General features: G+C 35.3%; 1 protein-coding gene across 1 annotated transcript in view; it reads right to left on the minus strand.

Annotated features, from left to right (window-relative positions):
• Window positions 1-649: 649 nt before the first annotated feature.
• LOC117329586 (cholecystokinin receptor type A-like) overlaps window positions 650-15,928 on the minus strand; it is a 58,831-nt gene continuing 43,552 nt past the window's right edge. Inside the window, exons 2-3 of the mRNA XM_033887597.1 lie at window positions 4,048-4,416; window positions 650-2,661 (exon numbers count right to left, since the gene is read on the minus strand). Coding sequence (XP_033743488.1) covers window positions 2,120-2,661; window positions 4,048-4,416 — 911 coding nt within the window. The 3' untranslated portion in view covers window positions 650-2,119. The remainder of the gene's footprint in view (window positions 2,662-4,047; window positions 4,417-15,928) is intronic.

The following is a 15,928-nucleotide window of genomic DNA, read 5'->3' on the forward strand; positions in this document are numbered from 1 at the left end:
ACCAACTCACGTGACACATTGGACGCTGATACCGACTTATCGGACTTGGAGCCGAGGAACACCTTCAGATCCGAGCGCATTTAGAAATACGAAATGCTAGATCCGCCTATCACTACCGATGCTCATTTTGGATAAAGGCAAAGGTTATTTGCGTGCTAGTCAAAAGTATTGTATAGGTCGCAAAATCCATTAAGAAGAAAGATAATCAAGACAGATACCATAATTAAATGACGAAACTTAAGCTTTTTGCAAACATTATTTAGCTAGTATTATCAATATTGCCGCATTGGCCTTGGATCATTTAAAAGTTTACAGATATTTGGAATGAACACTCTTGTATAAGCAAGTATTTTCGATCAAGGACTCTATTCTAAATATCTATTTTTCAAAACTTATTTTGGAAGTTTCTGTCATTATCATGAGCATAATGGTGAAAGGCAACAACTGTCCTTTAAATGATTTTTCAATACCAATAAAAAAGGTCGATATTAAGTGTGGAATATGCAATGCTTTCTATTTTCTTTCCTAGTATAGAAAATAAGAACAGATATCATGATGTGTTGAAAGTAGCACCATAATGGATGTTTCTTGTTTTTCTGTTTTGTCAAACGTGAACTGTTAGAAGAAACAAATCATTCAACAAGTCAAAATACTTTCCAGGTGTTTAATAATTCACCCAGGATGCCAATACAATCATAATTATTCTAAAGTCAACTTACCAACATAACAATTATTTACATCAGTAAATTATCGGGATATTACTAAGCACTATTATATATGCATTTGTTTCATGCAAAGTGTGTCATACCTTTTTCTAAATACTAAGGGTGAATTCTTCTCAAACGTAGCGATTATCTAGAGTGATACCTAGTTATAAATTACATCAGTTTGGTTAGATTTATTTTACTAGATCTTAAACACTGTTTCGCGGAGACTTGGTTCGTTGATAAATATTACCCATAGGTTCCACTCATGTAAATTTTAATGTCAAATTGCAACGGTATAAATTCAGGACATATGAATTCGTTGCTTAAGAAAATAATACCCCTTGAAAACAAAGGATTTTACATTATATACTTATAAAATGATAATTCCAATGTCCTCTTTTTCATAAAAGGGTCCTTCCGATTCCTTCTGTATACACCAATCACAATGTATTTTAACAGGACATTGTTGATATTGTTATATGGACATTTGCAGTGTATATATATATATATAATCAGAGGATGTCCTGTAGATATCAGTATTCAGAAAGGTGCAGACTTTTATCCTAAGTATAGCTTGGTACCATATACATGTCTGTATACCAAATGCCATACATTTTCTGTGTTCGACGGTACTAAGCCTTATCTTATCCTTGTATTTAATTAAGATAATTAAGAGTATGTGTATAGTCACTCTGTAAATACGTGTGTTCCTTCTTGGTAATGAAAAAATCTTTTTTTTTTCCGAAGTTGTAAATCTAGGTCGCACGACCCTATTTACACCAAATTGTCTGTTCTGCCAGTCTGCAAATTATGTAGATGGGAAACCTTCCAAAATATATCATATGGCTTCATAGAGACTTGTAATCGTCTAATATATCTATTGCACCAGCTATGGCATCAGGTACAGTTAATTAATAATCCCATCATTAAACATGATTTATAACACTTTTACTTGAATAAAACGGCACTACAGCTATAGCGTCAAGGAGAGCCATAAGCCAAATTTCTTTGAAATATAATTGCATTGTCTTGGATCTACAGAATAACAATAATTGTGTGTCCGCCATTTTACACAGGTTTAAATTTAATTCACAAAATATATATGATACAAGTTTAAACTTCACCTTCACCAAAACATTAAAGCTACAAAGAAAATCTCTGAAAACAATAGATAAATGCCACATTCAATACTTTCAGCAGTTCTTCACACAAATGTTATTTCTTCATTGAATACATTCTAGCAGCTATATATTTTCAAAATCTTGCCGAAGAATCATTAACTCAAACTTCAAGTGACATAAACGTACACCTTTGAAGTACCTAGAGTCAGGTCGTTAAATCAAGGTACCATATGTCTATCGACCCATTAAACACACGGTCTATCGTAAACGAGAAGGCCTAGAGCAAGTTTATCAGTCGTCTGGTGATACTTTACTATACAACACGCCCATCTTCAGTTTCTCTTTAATGATAGGCGATTGAGTAGACAGCGAGGGCATGGAGCTGACTTCCGTCCCGTTCCGTGTGACCAGTGTCCTTCGTCGTTGGCCTTTATCGCACTGAAATACCGAGAGAAATCCTTTCCTGAAATTCTTGTTCATAAAGCAGTATGTTATAGGGTGAATAAAGCAGGAGGTGTAAGCGAGTAATTGAATAAGCGACCATCCTATTGCAGAGACCCGTTCATGTATGCTAGGATAATCCACAATGACCCAGGTGTTTATGACATACAATGGCGTCCAACACATGAAATATTCCATCACAATCACTACCAGCATCCTGATGACGCGTTTCCGGTTTGATACGTTGGTGTGTGGGTTTATCTGTCTCAGACTAACATGGCCGCCGGTTGTATAGTCTGACCCGTTGCCCATGCTCTTCAAAGAACGTAGTTCCGATTCGCTGTTGCTAGACGTTCTACTGAATCCAACGAAACGTTGGGGAGTGGATAATTCTGCAGAAGAAATAAAAACAAAAACAAAAAATAAATTGTAGTTTTCTGTTTCAATATACTTAAAAGTAAAATCCCACGCTAAGCAACTATTGATATGGGCTATTAAATTCAAATGGAGGCTTTCATTGACGAGTAACATTACTGAAGGTATGGATGATATTTAATCAAAATTAAACACTTCTTTCACGAGTATAATAATGAAATTTAGAATGTTACGATGAAGGGAAGGTTTGCAAAAATTACAAACTCTGAATATTTTCCATTCAAAAAATATCACGATCTGTCCTTTTAACCCGAACATCTTCATTTTAAAGTATTTTTGCTTTTTTTTCGGAGACCATGCAATCACAAATGAATCACATGTACAGGATGAGACTTTAGAGGTGTGTTTCCGTACAGAATAAACGTGAGTGTTAGTGACAGAAGGTAATTGGTAACGTACATCACTGATTCCTCTAAGATGTGTATTATTTATCTTGTCGAATATTCTCCAGTTATTTTCGATGTGATTGCAACATATCTCCTCTTAACGCTATGATGTTACAACATTAATCCTTTCGTTTTCTATTGCCATTGGCGGTGTTAATTCAGAAATATTTATTGTAGAGAATTTTATAATATCAAAATTCCATATATTCATCATTAATGTAGTAAGACGTGCATTACCTATGTTGTTTAATGGCGGTAATATTAATTTTTTTTTCTGACAAATTAAACCAAATTCTCAGAAAATGAAATAACCGGTAAATACGACATTAATCAATTGTCTTTAACCAGTCCGACAAGTAAATTTTAACACTATGCTGTTACAAATTAACCATTTCGAAGTTTTCTATTGCCGCTGGCCGTGTTCATTTAGAATTATTTATTTTATTGATTTATATATCATCAAATTTCAATATCTCTATCCCTGATGATATTTGCAAAGATCATTACGGAGTTCAAATCAACCGTTCATCGTTGACGGAAAAACAGAACAATGACAATTCCTATTGTTTACTTCCAGATAATAATATACATGTTCCATTAAAAATCAAAATAAGATTGTACAGAGCACTGAATGGCACTGACTCCATATAGAGACACTGCGATACCAAGTTGAATATCAATGTAATTTTGGGACAGGGAAGTGCATAGTTGATAATCATACATGTAATATGTTTAAAGGGCAATTCATATCTATTATTTTGTAAAATCCTAATGCACAGTATGGTACGAGTCCGCAAGAAAACTGTCTATTTGAAGGAATGCATACACTTTGGTAAGGTCATCTGTTGTAATAAATGCCAATCAATGGGTCTTGATGCAGGAAATTACGGTTTCAAAAGAAAATTCTGAACTTAAAGATAATAGCAAGGATGACAGCATCTCCTGCACTTTACTTACCACTCGGGGCTTGAGTCTGGTGACGTATATCCACCCACAGCCTGTGTATTATAAGTCCATATGCGACGCTCATGACAATGAGTGGGACGACAAGAAGGATGATGACTAGACCGATCGTGTAGACAATCTCCAGTACCAGGTTATCCCAGAGGTCACGACACGCATAGGGTCCTGACCTCAACTTCATCAGTTTTGTACCCAATGCGATTGGAATCATAATGACCAGAGCACCAAGCCATATTGCCACGATGATCTTGTAGGAATGAGACACAGTCTGCCATCGTCGGGAACGAAGAGGCTGACAGATGGCAAAATATCGCTCAGAGGAGATGGTCACAAGTGTGAAGCAGCTCACTCCCACGGAAACTCCTATAACAATAGAATAAATAACGTGGAAAACAAATAAAAATGTCAAACCATACTGTAAATTTCCAGATTTTTACTGGGTTGAATTTTCGCTATTTCTGAGGATAAACTAAAATTGCGAAAAAAGGAGCAAAAAAAATTTGATTTATATCATATTTTTTTTATTTGATCCAAATTTGAAACAACATCAACAAACAACATTTGTTGAAGTATATACATTGTAGCTCAGTGAACCGTAAAACATGTATCAACTAAATATCCCTTACTGCCCGAGATGTTCTAGAAAATACACGAAAAGTGGGAAAACGTAGAATGAATTTTTCGTTTTCGATTTTTCGAGGATTCATTCGTCAGTACAGTAACTAATCAATATGAGTAAAGAAACGCAATAAATAGTTACATCCTAAATCGTATTTGACCTTGACTGGGAGTCTCATTCAAAACATGGCCTCTTCATGCCATGTATCCGTCAACGAAACTGAACACCTTACAATTATTCAATCATATCTAAGTAGTGTTGATGCGAAAATTGTTCTGAAGGCAAAAAAAGAAAACAGTTTCCTAATTTTTGAATGAATATGATGCTGGGTGCAATGTTTGCCCCGATAAAACATATGATCGGTTCATTGAATAAGCGTTAATTAAGAAATACTTTTGCAATGATCCTAGTTTAGATATAAGGAATGGTTTTCCCTCAACACAAGATAAATCACTATTTACAACCTAACTCATTATCAAATGCGTCATCGATTCAAAGCACAAGGTTCCAAGTAGTCACACGTAAAACTCTATATCGTCCACTCTTTTCAAGGACCGAGATTACCTTGCACTTATTTGTTTTTGATAAATGTGTCTGATAGATTGCCTGTTGGCAAACGATACAGAACGGCATACCCGAATTAAATTACAAATAATTAACACATAAATCACAATTATTGTCGTCACTTCTACAATAAAATACATGGACAACGATAGCGGTCGACAGATAGCGATTTACCAGCTCCAAGCAGTGTAATCTCGTTTGCCGATATCGGTTACTAACCTATATTTGCGGTATGACTGCCAAAGTCAGGATGTCATCGATGGCGATATTTCTAGATACAGTGTACTCCGAATATTTGTAAATGAAGATCTGTCATAACGTAAATTGGTGATTTTTCGTTCACTTTTTAAAGATTATTTTGAAAGTGAGTTTGTGTATTCAATAAGTAAAAAACCTGATTGGCCTTTTTCATCTAACCGTTAAAACCATTCACATCTCGGAGATACGTGCCAATATAGTAATCAAACTCAGGTCATAGTTTGTGAATTCTGACATATGATAGGTTGATTGATCGGACGATTGATATAATAAGAATACATTCTCTCAAAATCAGAATGCGGTTTATATCTATAGCAAATAAAGAGAAAAGTCAAATCAAATTAGGCAGTATTCAATATCAATGTTAACCATTTTTGAATCATAACGAAAAACAACAACAAAAACCTACAAGATGGAAAACCTTTGTGCGACCCACACTTTCTCTAAGGAATAGGTATCGTCAACAAGTAGCTTGCTATATGGTGGAAACCAAATGCCAAAGCATTTGCTGTAATAATTGTTTAAAAGCATTGTCTAGTTAGAAATCATGGCTGTATCCTTTTTGTCTGTGAATGATATATATACGACCGCAGCAATGGCCAATAAGTTCTATGAGAGACGTATAATTAATGATTCTTGTTGCTTTTTACAACGTAATCGACTAAGTTCAGCCTGACATGTGTCGGATTGGGTTGTTCTACGTTCATGACAGGTATTCGATTTGACCATCAGACCGATGCCAATCACAAGTGTGCTTAAAATATTCAAAAGGCCCAGTCATAAATAGTGTTCATTATATTAGATTTGTGGCTTCCAATTTCCACATTGGTTGCCGCCATAGAAAAAGCCTAGCGGGAATGTTGAACCTTTAGGGACCGATAAACATATTTCTAGATCTTCGTCATTGGGAGATAATTGCTTAACATCGTTGCATAAAATCGCTGACATAACCATATCATATATGGATGCAATAACAAGCAGGATATACAGACATGCAGACGGAGCTGTGTTTGCATGGAGACCCCTGAAAGCAACAAGGGGAATGAAGCCAGGTGTCCCAAAAGTGTAAGCGCCCTTCTGCACACTCTTTGATACCTCGCGATACAAAACTATGTAAAATCCTGGTTAAAGTAACATCATCAAAATAATAACTTGATTTTTTTCAGTTTTAAAATCTTTTTATTCATCCTTTTGCATATTATAAGTACATGAAATACATAGAATAATAACTTGATTGGTTACAATGGAACCAGCAGGCGCACCGACAGACATCGAACACGTCTGACTTATATCGCATTAACATTTTGGTTCTTTCCCAATAAGATCATGATTTTAATCAAGTTAAAACAAAACTTTATCTTTCTCACTAATTTAGCGCATAGAAATCAAACATCTGACGTGTTAAGTAGTTGACTTGGAAACCTAAAACATATTGTTTGCACAAATATAATAAAAGGCATTGAAAATTATGTGGAAGTTTTAATAATATCTAATTGAAATAAAATGGTTGCAGGAGACCAATCAGTGGTTAAAAACAAAGAAGTGTAAGGCGTTTATTTAGAGTAAAGTTTCGAATATAAGTAACGTTGTGCCTACTGACAACATTCTGGCAGCCTAGTCCTGCAGACAATCGAGACAGGGGGTCAGACGTTGTATAAATATACAATAAACAAACGAATCTTTTTGATGGGTTAGTGTGACCTTGAAGAACATTTCCAAATAAAAGAGTTACAGTAAAATTATCCTTTATCTAAAGCATGTCTAAAGAAAATGATTCTCCTAGCATAACCGTAAGTTTGTCAAGGTCTACACGTCATGAAAATACACAATAAATGAAAAAATAATACGATTTGTAGCTATTTAGATTTCACTCATGGGCCGACAACACCTTCCATAATGTATCAATGGTGCTTTAAACAACCTATAATTCTGTTAAGGAAATATCTGCAATTTGTTTTACCCTTCTGAATTAAAATATAGCACACACAATGAACGTAAATAATGCAAAATGTCGAGTGTTGAGCTCCAACATTACGACGTAGAATTCAGATTAGTGAAACAAATGCTGTATTCTTTCTAATTGTGTTTATTGTTAAAGTCATCTGGTGCCAATACACCGGTATCTTTTTTAAATTTAGTAATACGCATGCCAAGAGTTACGCAAGAGCCTCAGTTTCTACGACTAAAATATGTCTTGTTTTGTCCAACTTCCAGATGTGTATTCAGGGTATCAACACTTTAGGCCATTAGCATCACTGCGTTCTTGAAGGACGAAACAGCTCTATGATGTCACTGACATCACCGACGAGTCATAAAGAGGCGAAAAATGCTATATGATGCAGATAAATTCATTTTTGACTGTAATGAATATTTCTCCCAATTTGTTTTGAAGCGTGATAATATTTGTCTCTGGTAGAATCCCTGTAAATAGTGATTAATATTTTTGATCTCCTCATTTGGCTATATTCATAAGCTATAGGATATGATAGTTTACATATTGTAGCCTTTTCGGTTTGTCTTCTATCAAGGTCAAGGACTCACATGTAGTTAGTTAGGAAGGGGTTTTACATCATCGTGATAGAACTGTTTAGATAATACAAATGCGGTATAGGGAATTTTGGACCACTAATGATCCGTTCATAGTTATTGAAATACATGGTCATTGAAGCGTGGCTTACCACTTAGTCACAGAATACTGATAACAGACTGACAAGTCCTTACAACCGACTTATATAAAACTGATTCATACATGGTCACTGAAGTGTGACATACATCCAGGTCAAAGTGTACTGACAACGGACGACAAATCTTTACTACCAACTCATATAAAAGTGACGATACACGGTCACTGAAGCGTGACATACCACCAAGTTACAGTGCACTGACAACAGACTCACACATCTTTACTACCAACTCATGTGTAAATGGAACGATACATGGTCGCCGAAGTGTGACATACCACCAGGTTACTTACGGTCCTTACGGCCAACTAATATAAAACTGAACGACAAAAAGACAAGTGCAAATTTAATAGGCTTTGATTTGTTTTGACGTTGAGACATTAGGAGCGAGGTATTCGGAGAAAGCTAGTCAGAAATAGAATACAGATTTTAGATATTGCAGTTGAGGCAACGTCAGATAGAGTTTGGCCGCCTTCGCGTCCCTGGCAAAGGTCACATATGTCAATTTCAGATTCTGCAGAGGTCGCCTAAATGAGTATCAACAATTCCAGGAGGAACCGCGACGTCGTGTCACAGTATAAGTAAACTATCGTTAGGAGTTAATTTCACGATACTGTATTGAATATTAGCATTTGCATGCATTATTGTGAAGATACTTGCTTTGTGTCGCCATAGTAACAAGAGAAGATAAACCGCTCTAAATCAATCCGTTAACGGGCTTACTCCTCAACTGCTGTGAAAACAAATTCTCCACCAGGTTTAAAGGTAATAGTGGAAAAAAGGCTCCACGTCTCCTTGTTTATTATACTTATCTTACTCTCATTAGTGTTAATTAATCCCTGTTGTTTGGCAGTGATATCATTTACATGCCCAATCACACACAATACGTGGATATTGATGGCCTCTACGGCCTTCCAGCTCATCTCAACAGGAAACATTTATAGATGTTCAAAGGGACTGTCGGAAACTCGTCCTTTTAAGTCTGCTAAAAGAAATGTTAATGATCTTGTCATTACCGAGTGCACTTTGCTTGGTATTTTGAAGCCTGGCGAGTTTGTTTGTTATTTTTACAAGTGATACTGCTAAACGCTCTATTAATACTACAATAATCAATATCCACGTTCTTACAAAGTTTGGTCAGATGCCATTTTTTTTATGATTGACCTATATCTATTTATATCTATATTCAGTATTAAATAAATATTTGATGACGTAATCACTCCTTGTCATTGTTATTATTGTAAACATATACACACTACGCATAATAACGTGTTATACATACTTCATTTCGCTTAGGAAACATACCTAGCATAAAGCTTAAAGCTCAAAATTAAACATACTAGAAACCATGTATTTTTCCGTATAATTAAAGTAACTTTCTTTACAACAATAAGGAAGTTTTACTCTAAAGATAAACAAAATTTCTTCTAGTATTAAGTGCTGAAAATTCTTAATTCGATCCAAAGTATCACTATAATTAACACAAAGACATACGATATTTGTATATGATACGCCTTTTTCTTGTACATTTTGGTGTTGCTTTTATTACATGTAGATACAATCACTCATATTATCATCATTAGGATATAGATTTCAGCAATATAAATTGTGCATGTTTCTGATGTCCGAATGAAGGAATGCCCCTTTAATACAATATGGCTTGATGCGGTACGATCGAATAAGTAAAAAGAGGAGATGTTTAATAAAATAGTATGACTTTCAAGTTAAAGGATAATATTTACATTTGCTCCGCATTTCCTCATCGACACAATGCCAAGAGGCAGTTGCCACCATATGCCTAAAACACCCAGTGCCTCTGGCTATAACACCCAGTGGGTCATGTGACATTAAAAAGGCGAGATGTTTTTGTGTTGGGATTAGTTTTTTTCAAAGTTGACGAAAATGGTAAGACATTGTAAACATAAGTATTGAACAGTGGTTTTAATGTTATTATAGTCGATATGGCAACAAGCTGTATGGTGGGCAATTGTAGCATGCAAACCGGAAACCCTAACGGGTTTCAATGCCATTTGCCAACCATGCATCTTGCTGCCATATCGACTATAACATTTTTAAAACCACTGTTCATTGTTTAAGTGGTGGTCGGGTAGCACAGTTGTAACACACTCGCCTTTTACCAAGGCGGCCGGGGTTCGAATCCCCGATTGTATGTGGTGAGGTAAGGGGTGACCTGTCCGACAACGTGGGTTTTCCCCGGGTTCTCCGGTTTCCTCCAACAGTTAGACCCACCATGCGCTTCATTCTTCATTCCAGGCAAACAAGTGTGAATAATATAAGTTGCAATAAAAATGAATTTTAATGACAAAAAACCCAACATAAAACACCAGCAAAAACAAAACAAAAAAATAGCCCCCCCCCCCCCCCCCCCCCCCACCACCACCTAAAAAACAACAACAACAAAAAAAAAAAACAATGAAAGCATGACGTATAACATCGAGTTGTATTCGAGGTGAGTTTTACTGAAAATAATATGACGGAAATGTGACACTTAGGGTACATGTCGGATATGCAGGTTAAGAAAATAATAGGACAAAAATACACGAAGGTATGCCACCGGATGTGATTTACAGAATATTATAGCTTAAATGTGACACGAAGGGGATATGTCGGATATGATATGACCGACTTACATGTAACAAGAGATAATTTAGTATTTAGAAATAACTTTATGGAAAACGGTATAATGTTTTCAGATATAGGAAAGGGATGTGCGAGATGAGGGCTATCGAATGTATTATAAATTATAAGTGACACCATCGGAATGTGTGTCATGTTGCTTACAGGACATCATTTCGTTTACAAGTGACAGAAAAGGAAATAAGTGCTTTACAGTTCCTTGAAAACAATATGACTTATATAAAAACGTAAGGGGGAAAATCAACAACACGAGTGAAAGAATGATGATTAATAACTTGTTAAAAGAAAGTTGTCTGGTACAACAGCCACATATTGTGTGTTGTATGGATACTGGGAACCGAGTTAAACAGATGATCGACTACACGCGTTTTACAACGTAATGATAATACATCATCTTTGAGATATTATATAACAAAACAAGCTGTTTCTTGTCTTCTCTAAGGATATCGATATACGCATGTTTTGAAGTGCATATATGAAATTGAAAAGATTTCGCTAAGGCCTGCTTAATGGTTTTTCCATTTTGATGATCTGCAATAAAACAACTTATCTTGACTTTGTGTGTTGGCAGAAATTGGGCATTTATAGATAGGACTACTTTTAATATTTTAAGCATGAATTATGTTGACAGCTGATTAAGGATCTACCAAAACTCATTTCTCTTTTAATGTTAACTGCTTTATCTTAATACGTCAAACGCTTTTTTTCTGAGTGGTGTGCATTTTGTTAACATGAACACAACTTAATTGCGTAGAGCATCTTCAGAAAGTTTTTTTCGTTTGATTTTTCGGTTGCATTTTTCACACGGTCTAAAACATTTGTAAAACAGATATGAAGAATTAAGAACCTTTATCGTTCCTTTCTTTGTACTGTTGTAAAACTTTTAATTACGATGATAATATTTATTAGTTAAGGGCAATATGTGGAACTCTTTAAAATCACCAGTATAGTTACGGTAATCATCATCGTATGTTATATGATGCTGCTACTTGTTAAAGTAATTAAATTGCCTTTGATTAGGTGATTTATGCCTATCTTAGAATACATCAAACATATTTTCGTCCTTCGCTAATAACGGCAGCCGTTGTTTGATTTCCACTGATCGAAAGTGAAAGTGCTCAGGGTAACCCACTAGTAAATCAGTCTTATTCAGAGAGTACGATTTCTTTCACACATGTTAGCCCCACTATTAACTCAGTCTCAACAAGAGGCTACGATTTCTCTCACACAGGGTAACCCGACTGATAACTCAGTATCATTCAGAGACTTTTGCAGCATTGAAAATGAAGTCCCCTTGTAACCTAATACCATGCCTTTGTCAGTTTCCGTCTTGAATCTTAATTGTACACAACCACTACCACCACTGCTGAAAGTGTCAGTCATGGGGAGTGAAACATCTTTGACACCGGTATTGATAATCAAAGAGAATAGTACAATGCGTAAAAAGATACGTCAAACATGTTTTTGTGTAAAAGTTCGTTATTAAAAACCAATTTTACACTAGAACCATATTTCCATGTTTACTAAGACTCAATATCAGACGTAAAATATATATGTTACCACAGTCAGGGTGCTAATTTGTGAATGTCCATTATATAGAACACTTTCGAAACGCTATTAGTCAGGAAAAACAATATGAGTTTGCATTTAATCGGTGCGAATGGAAGCAAAACAGATTGAAATCGTTGGCAACCAGAATATAATGATTTGCATCAAGCTCTCATATCAGTTTTGGGACATGCGTTGAATAAGCCATAATCAAATTTTGAATTACATTTCCTGCAATATGAATTGGTGCAAAGGATTGTCTTTTTGAATAGCACATCCATATAACAGTTACAATATGGTATTATCACGTTAAATACCCTGTTGTCTCTACGATATTAAAACTCGAGTATGTAAACAAATTTGTTTTAGCGAGCTTAGATTTTAGTGCCTGATCGAATCTAAACATATGCGTGCAATGATTAGTCATAAATTAGCGGAATAGTTTTAACGGGAAAAGCGTTAAAATGGGAATAATGCGAGATTGAACATATTTACAGTTTTAGAGACATTAAAATTATTATTATCAAAAGCAGTATGTGTTTTAGGTTAAAATATTTTATTAATGTAACGCATACCAATACAACAGTAAAATTTCGTATAAAATACACTCGGGATATCTCGAAGATTTTTAAGACCCCCACTAACATCGAGATAACGATGCTCGACTCTACTTTAATTTTTGATGTTGTCAATGTTATGTAAATTTGTATATTGTGTATGCGTAGGATACTGATGAGTCGGATGACTCAAAGTTAATGAAGAACTTGAACTTATATCTAAAGCTCAGTTTGTCATGATACTATAGCGAGTGGGACTTTGGGTTCCAACAGTTATATATATATATATATTTGATTTTCAAAATGCAGAAGGATATTTGAAGGTATTTGAAATGGTGGTCAAACTGATCAAATCGAGCACTAGCTTAAAACAAAAATGACAACTGTAATATCGATTTCAAACATCCTACAGTTACAAACATACATAAGAAAGTGGTGCAATGCGTGGGTGAGTCAGTATCCTAAGTAAAAGATTCTGTGTGGCAAAGAACACTAAAACTTAGAAGGAAAATTATGTTTTCTGAAAATAAAGTAGACATTTATGGCAGTTCTTTGATTTTTTTGTCGGGACGCTGTGATTTTATTTTCTGGATTACCATAAACTCGTCAAACTGGCAATAAAATATGACATGTAAATCAGAACATTAATAGTTCCTTCTTTCTTCCGCTTAGGCAATGGTTGTGTGGATTTGTATTGTCTTACAGGCAGAGAGCAGAACACGTGAAATGGAAAGTCAATTAACACAATAAAACAGCTCCAACAAGGTAAAAGATGCTTCTCTAAGTGTTCCTGATTCAGCTGCTTAATCCGTTCAATGAGAAGCAGGTATCCGTTGATTAGAATCCAAACCTACTACTCTAGACAGAACGGAAGTAAGACGATAGCTGTATTTGGAGCCCCGGATCCCAGCGTCAGACTCGTAAACATGAACGTGTTTTTGCAAGTCAACAATATGTCTTTCCTGAAGTTACTCTAACCTCTTGATGTACAGTGTCTGTGATATCATTAATTTCCATTACAGTCTGTGGTGTTGTTGTTAAATTTAATCCGATTGACACATACATTCTTTACACATAAGCATTCTCTAATGTATTACCTACCATGCTGTCATATTTCAAAATTGATGTCAAACATTAAGAAAGATCAGAAACAATCGATACCTATAGGGATTAATCACAAAGGAAAATGATAGGAGATTATGCTTTTTCATGGCAATACTATTTATCTTTATGGAGAGTAATTTCATTACACACTTTCTCCAAAGAAAATGGTAGATATATTAAAACGAAAGAATGGATATTTCTCATCCGTTTTAACAATATCAGTGATTATTACATTTGTTAGTTCACTTGAATTTTCTCAAATTTGGAAGTAGGGTATGTACAATACAACTTATTTTCTGATAACAAGTAGACTCCATCTTTGCCAACACTAAGAAAAGTTGAAATGAAACCTTATATACATACACACACATATATATATATTCAATTTTTGATAATGGAATTGCACATCACTGTTGATATACAAAACGACTACAGTGTAACTCTCAGGATCATATGCAGTACGCCTTATATGGAACTAGATGCTGATCTGCAACGGTCGAAATTGAATAGCGAAACTGAAATTTACTTCCTTTCAGGGATTTGGCTAGTAATAGTGGGCTCGGGGCTAGCAATAGGGGTTAGAGGGTAGTGTGAATTCAATTGATTAACTGGACTGTTCTAGCAGACAGAATCGGAAAAGGAGACCTTCACAAGAGCCACCGCACCGTAAATTAATCAAAATCTATGTTCCTCCAAGGTGACCTTGCACTGGTCTAGACACATAGAGGGCGTGATCAATTGTTTTTGTATTTTTGTATTTACGACACTCGAAGAAATATATCTTTTGTGTTTTTGTCTATTTCTCCCCGTCTTGTTACTGGATTTGACAGGTAGCACATGTGTCGTACATCACACCGCCAGCATTTAACATTCGGAACACCTTGTATCTGGATTGTGTTTGATGTGAAGGTTGAAAATATCTTTTCGTTTTGTATCTTGCCACTACTTTTGGCAGTGGTTCGACTTTCCTGTAAGTGTGTACTACAAAAGTGCTAAATGCTAGGTAGGTTTTTCTCATTCATTGTAAAAACGTAGCCAACTTGCTCTACCCATACGTAAAGGGGGTGTTTTTGCTTCCTTTATGATAACCGTCATGTATATCTAGGTCAATTTCAGGTCACTTCATGTTCTCTAAAAGCTTTCAGTAATAATAATAAAACCACCAGTCGTTTTAACGAGCATTGAAGAATACAGCATATATTTTTCTTAAGGCAATGGACATTTCTCAATGTGATATAACACGATAGCAGACATCAGGTCAGAAAAAGACGTTATGTGTTTTTCTATTTCTTATGAATAACTTGACGTAACTAAAGCGTGTTCAAGATCGGAACATTTGACCACGTCCCTACTTAATCTGTGTCAATACACGCTGTGTTTGACAACCATAGTTAAGGTGAGATGGAAATTGTGGATTGTGAATATATGAGTTAATTAAAACCTAAAAGGTATTAAACAAAAATGTTGAGTTGTTTCTTTTAATTTTGTTAACAAGATTCACTGGAACTATATAATCTTAGCAACCACGGCTGCCGCAGTTACCAACGTCGCAACACACCCTGAATTTTATTTTCTTCCTTTTATATTTAAATGACTTGTTTGATATAAATATAAGGAACGTACCTCATTTTGACTGCGTATGCGGTAGTATGCCCGCAGTTGGCAACGAACATATTGTATGCAGCGCTAAAGCGCGCTCCATAGGGTATGTTCGTTGCCAACTGCGGACATACTACCGTATTTGCAGTCAAAATGAGGTACAATGCTTGAATATTTACATCTCTTCCTTCTTCAGCTTAGTAAACTCTGACTGTAAATAAATAAGCATACATGTGACAGTGAAAAAAGACTCAGCAGATTAATAAGCACGGGAATCGATAACAACA

This window comes from Pecten maximus, chromosome 6, assembly GCF_902652985.1.
Source record: "Pecten maximus chromosome 6, xPecMax1.1, whole genome shotgun sequence".
Classification (NCBI taxonomy): Eukaryota; Metazoa; Mollusca; class Bivalvia; order Pectinida; family Pectinidae; genus Pecten; species Pecten maximus.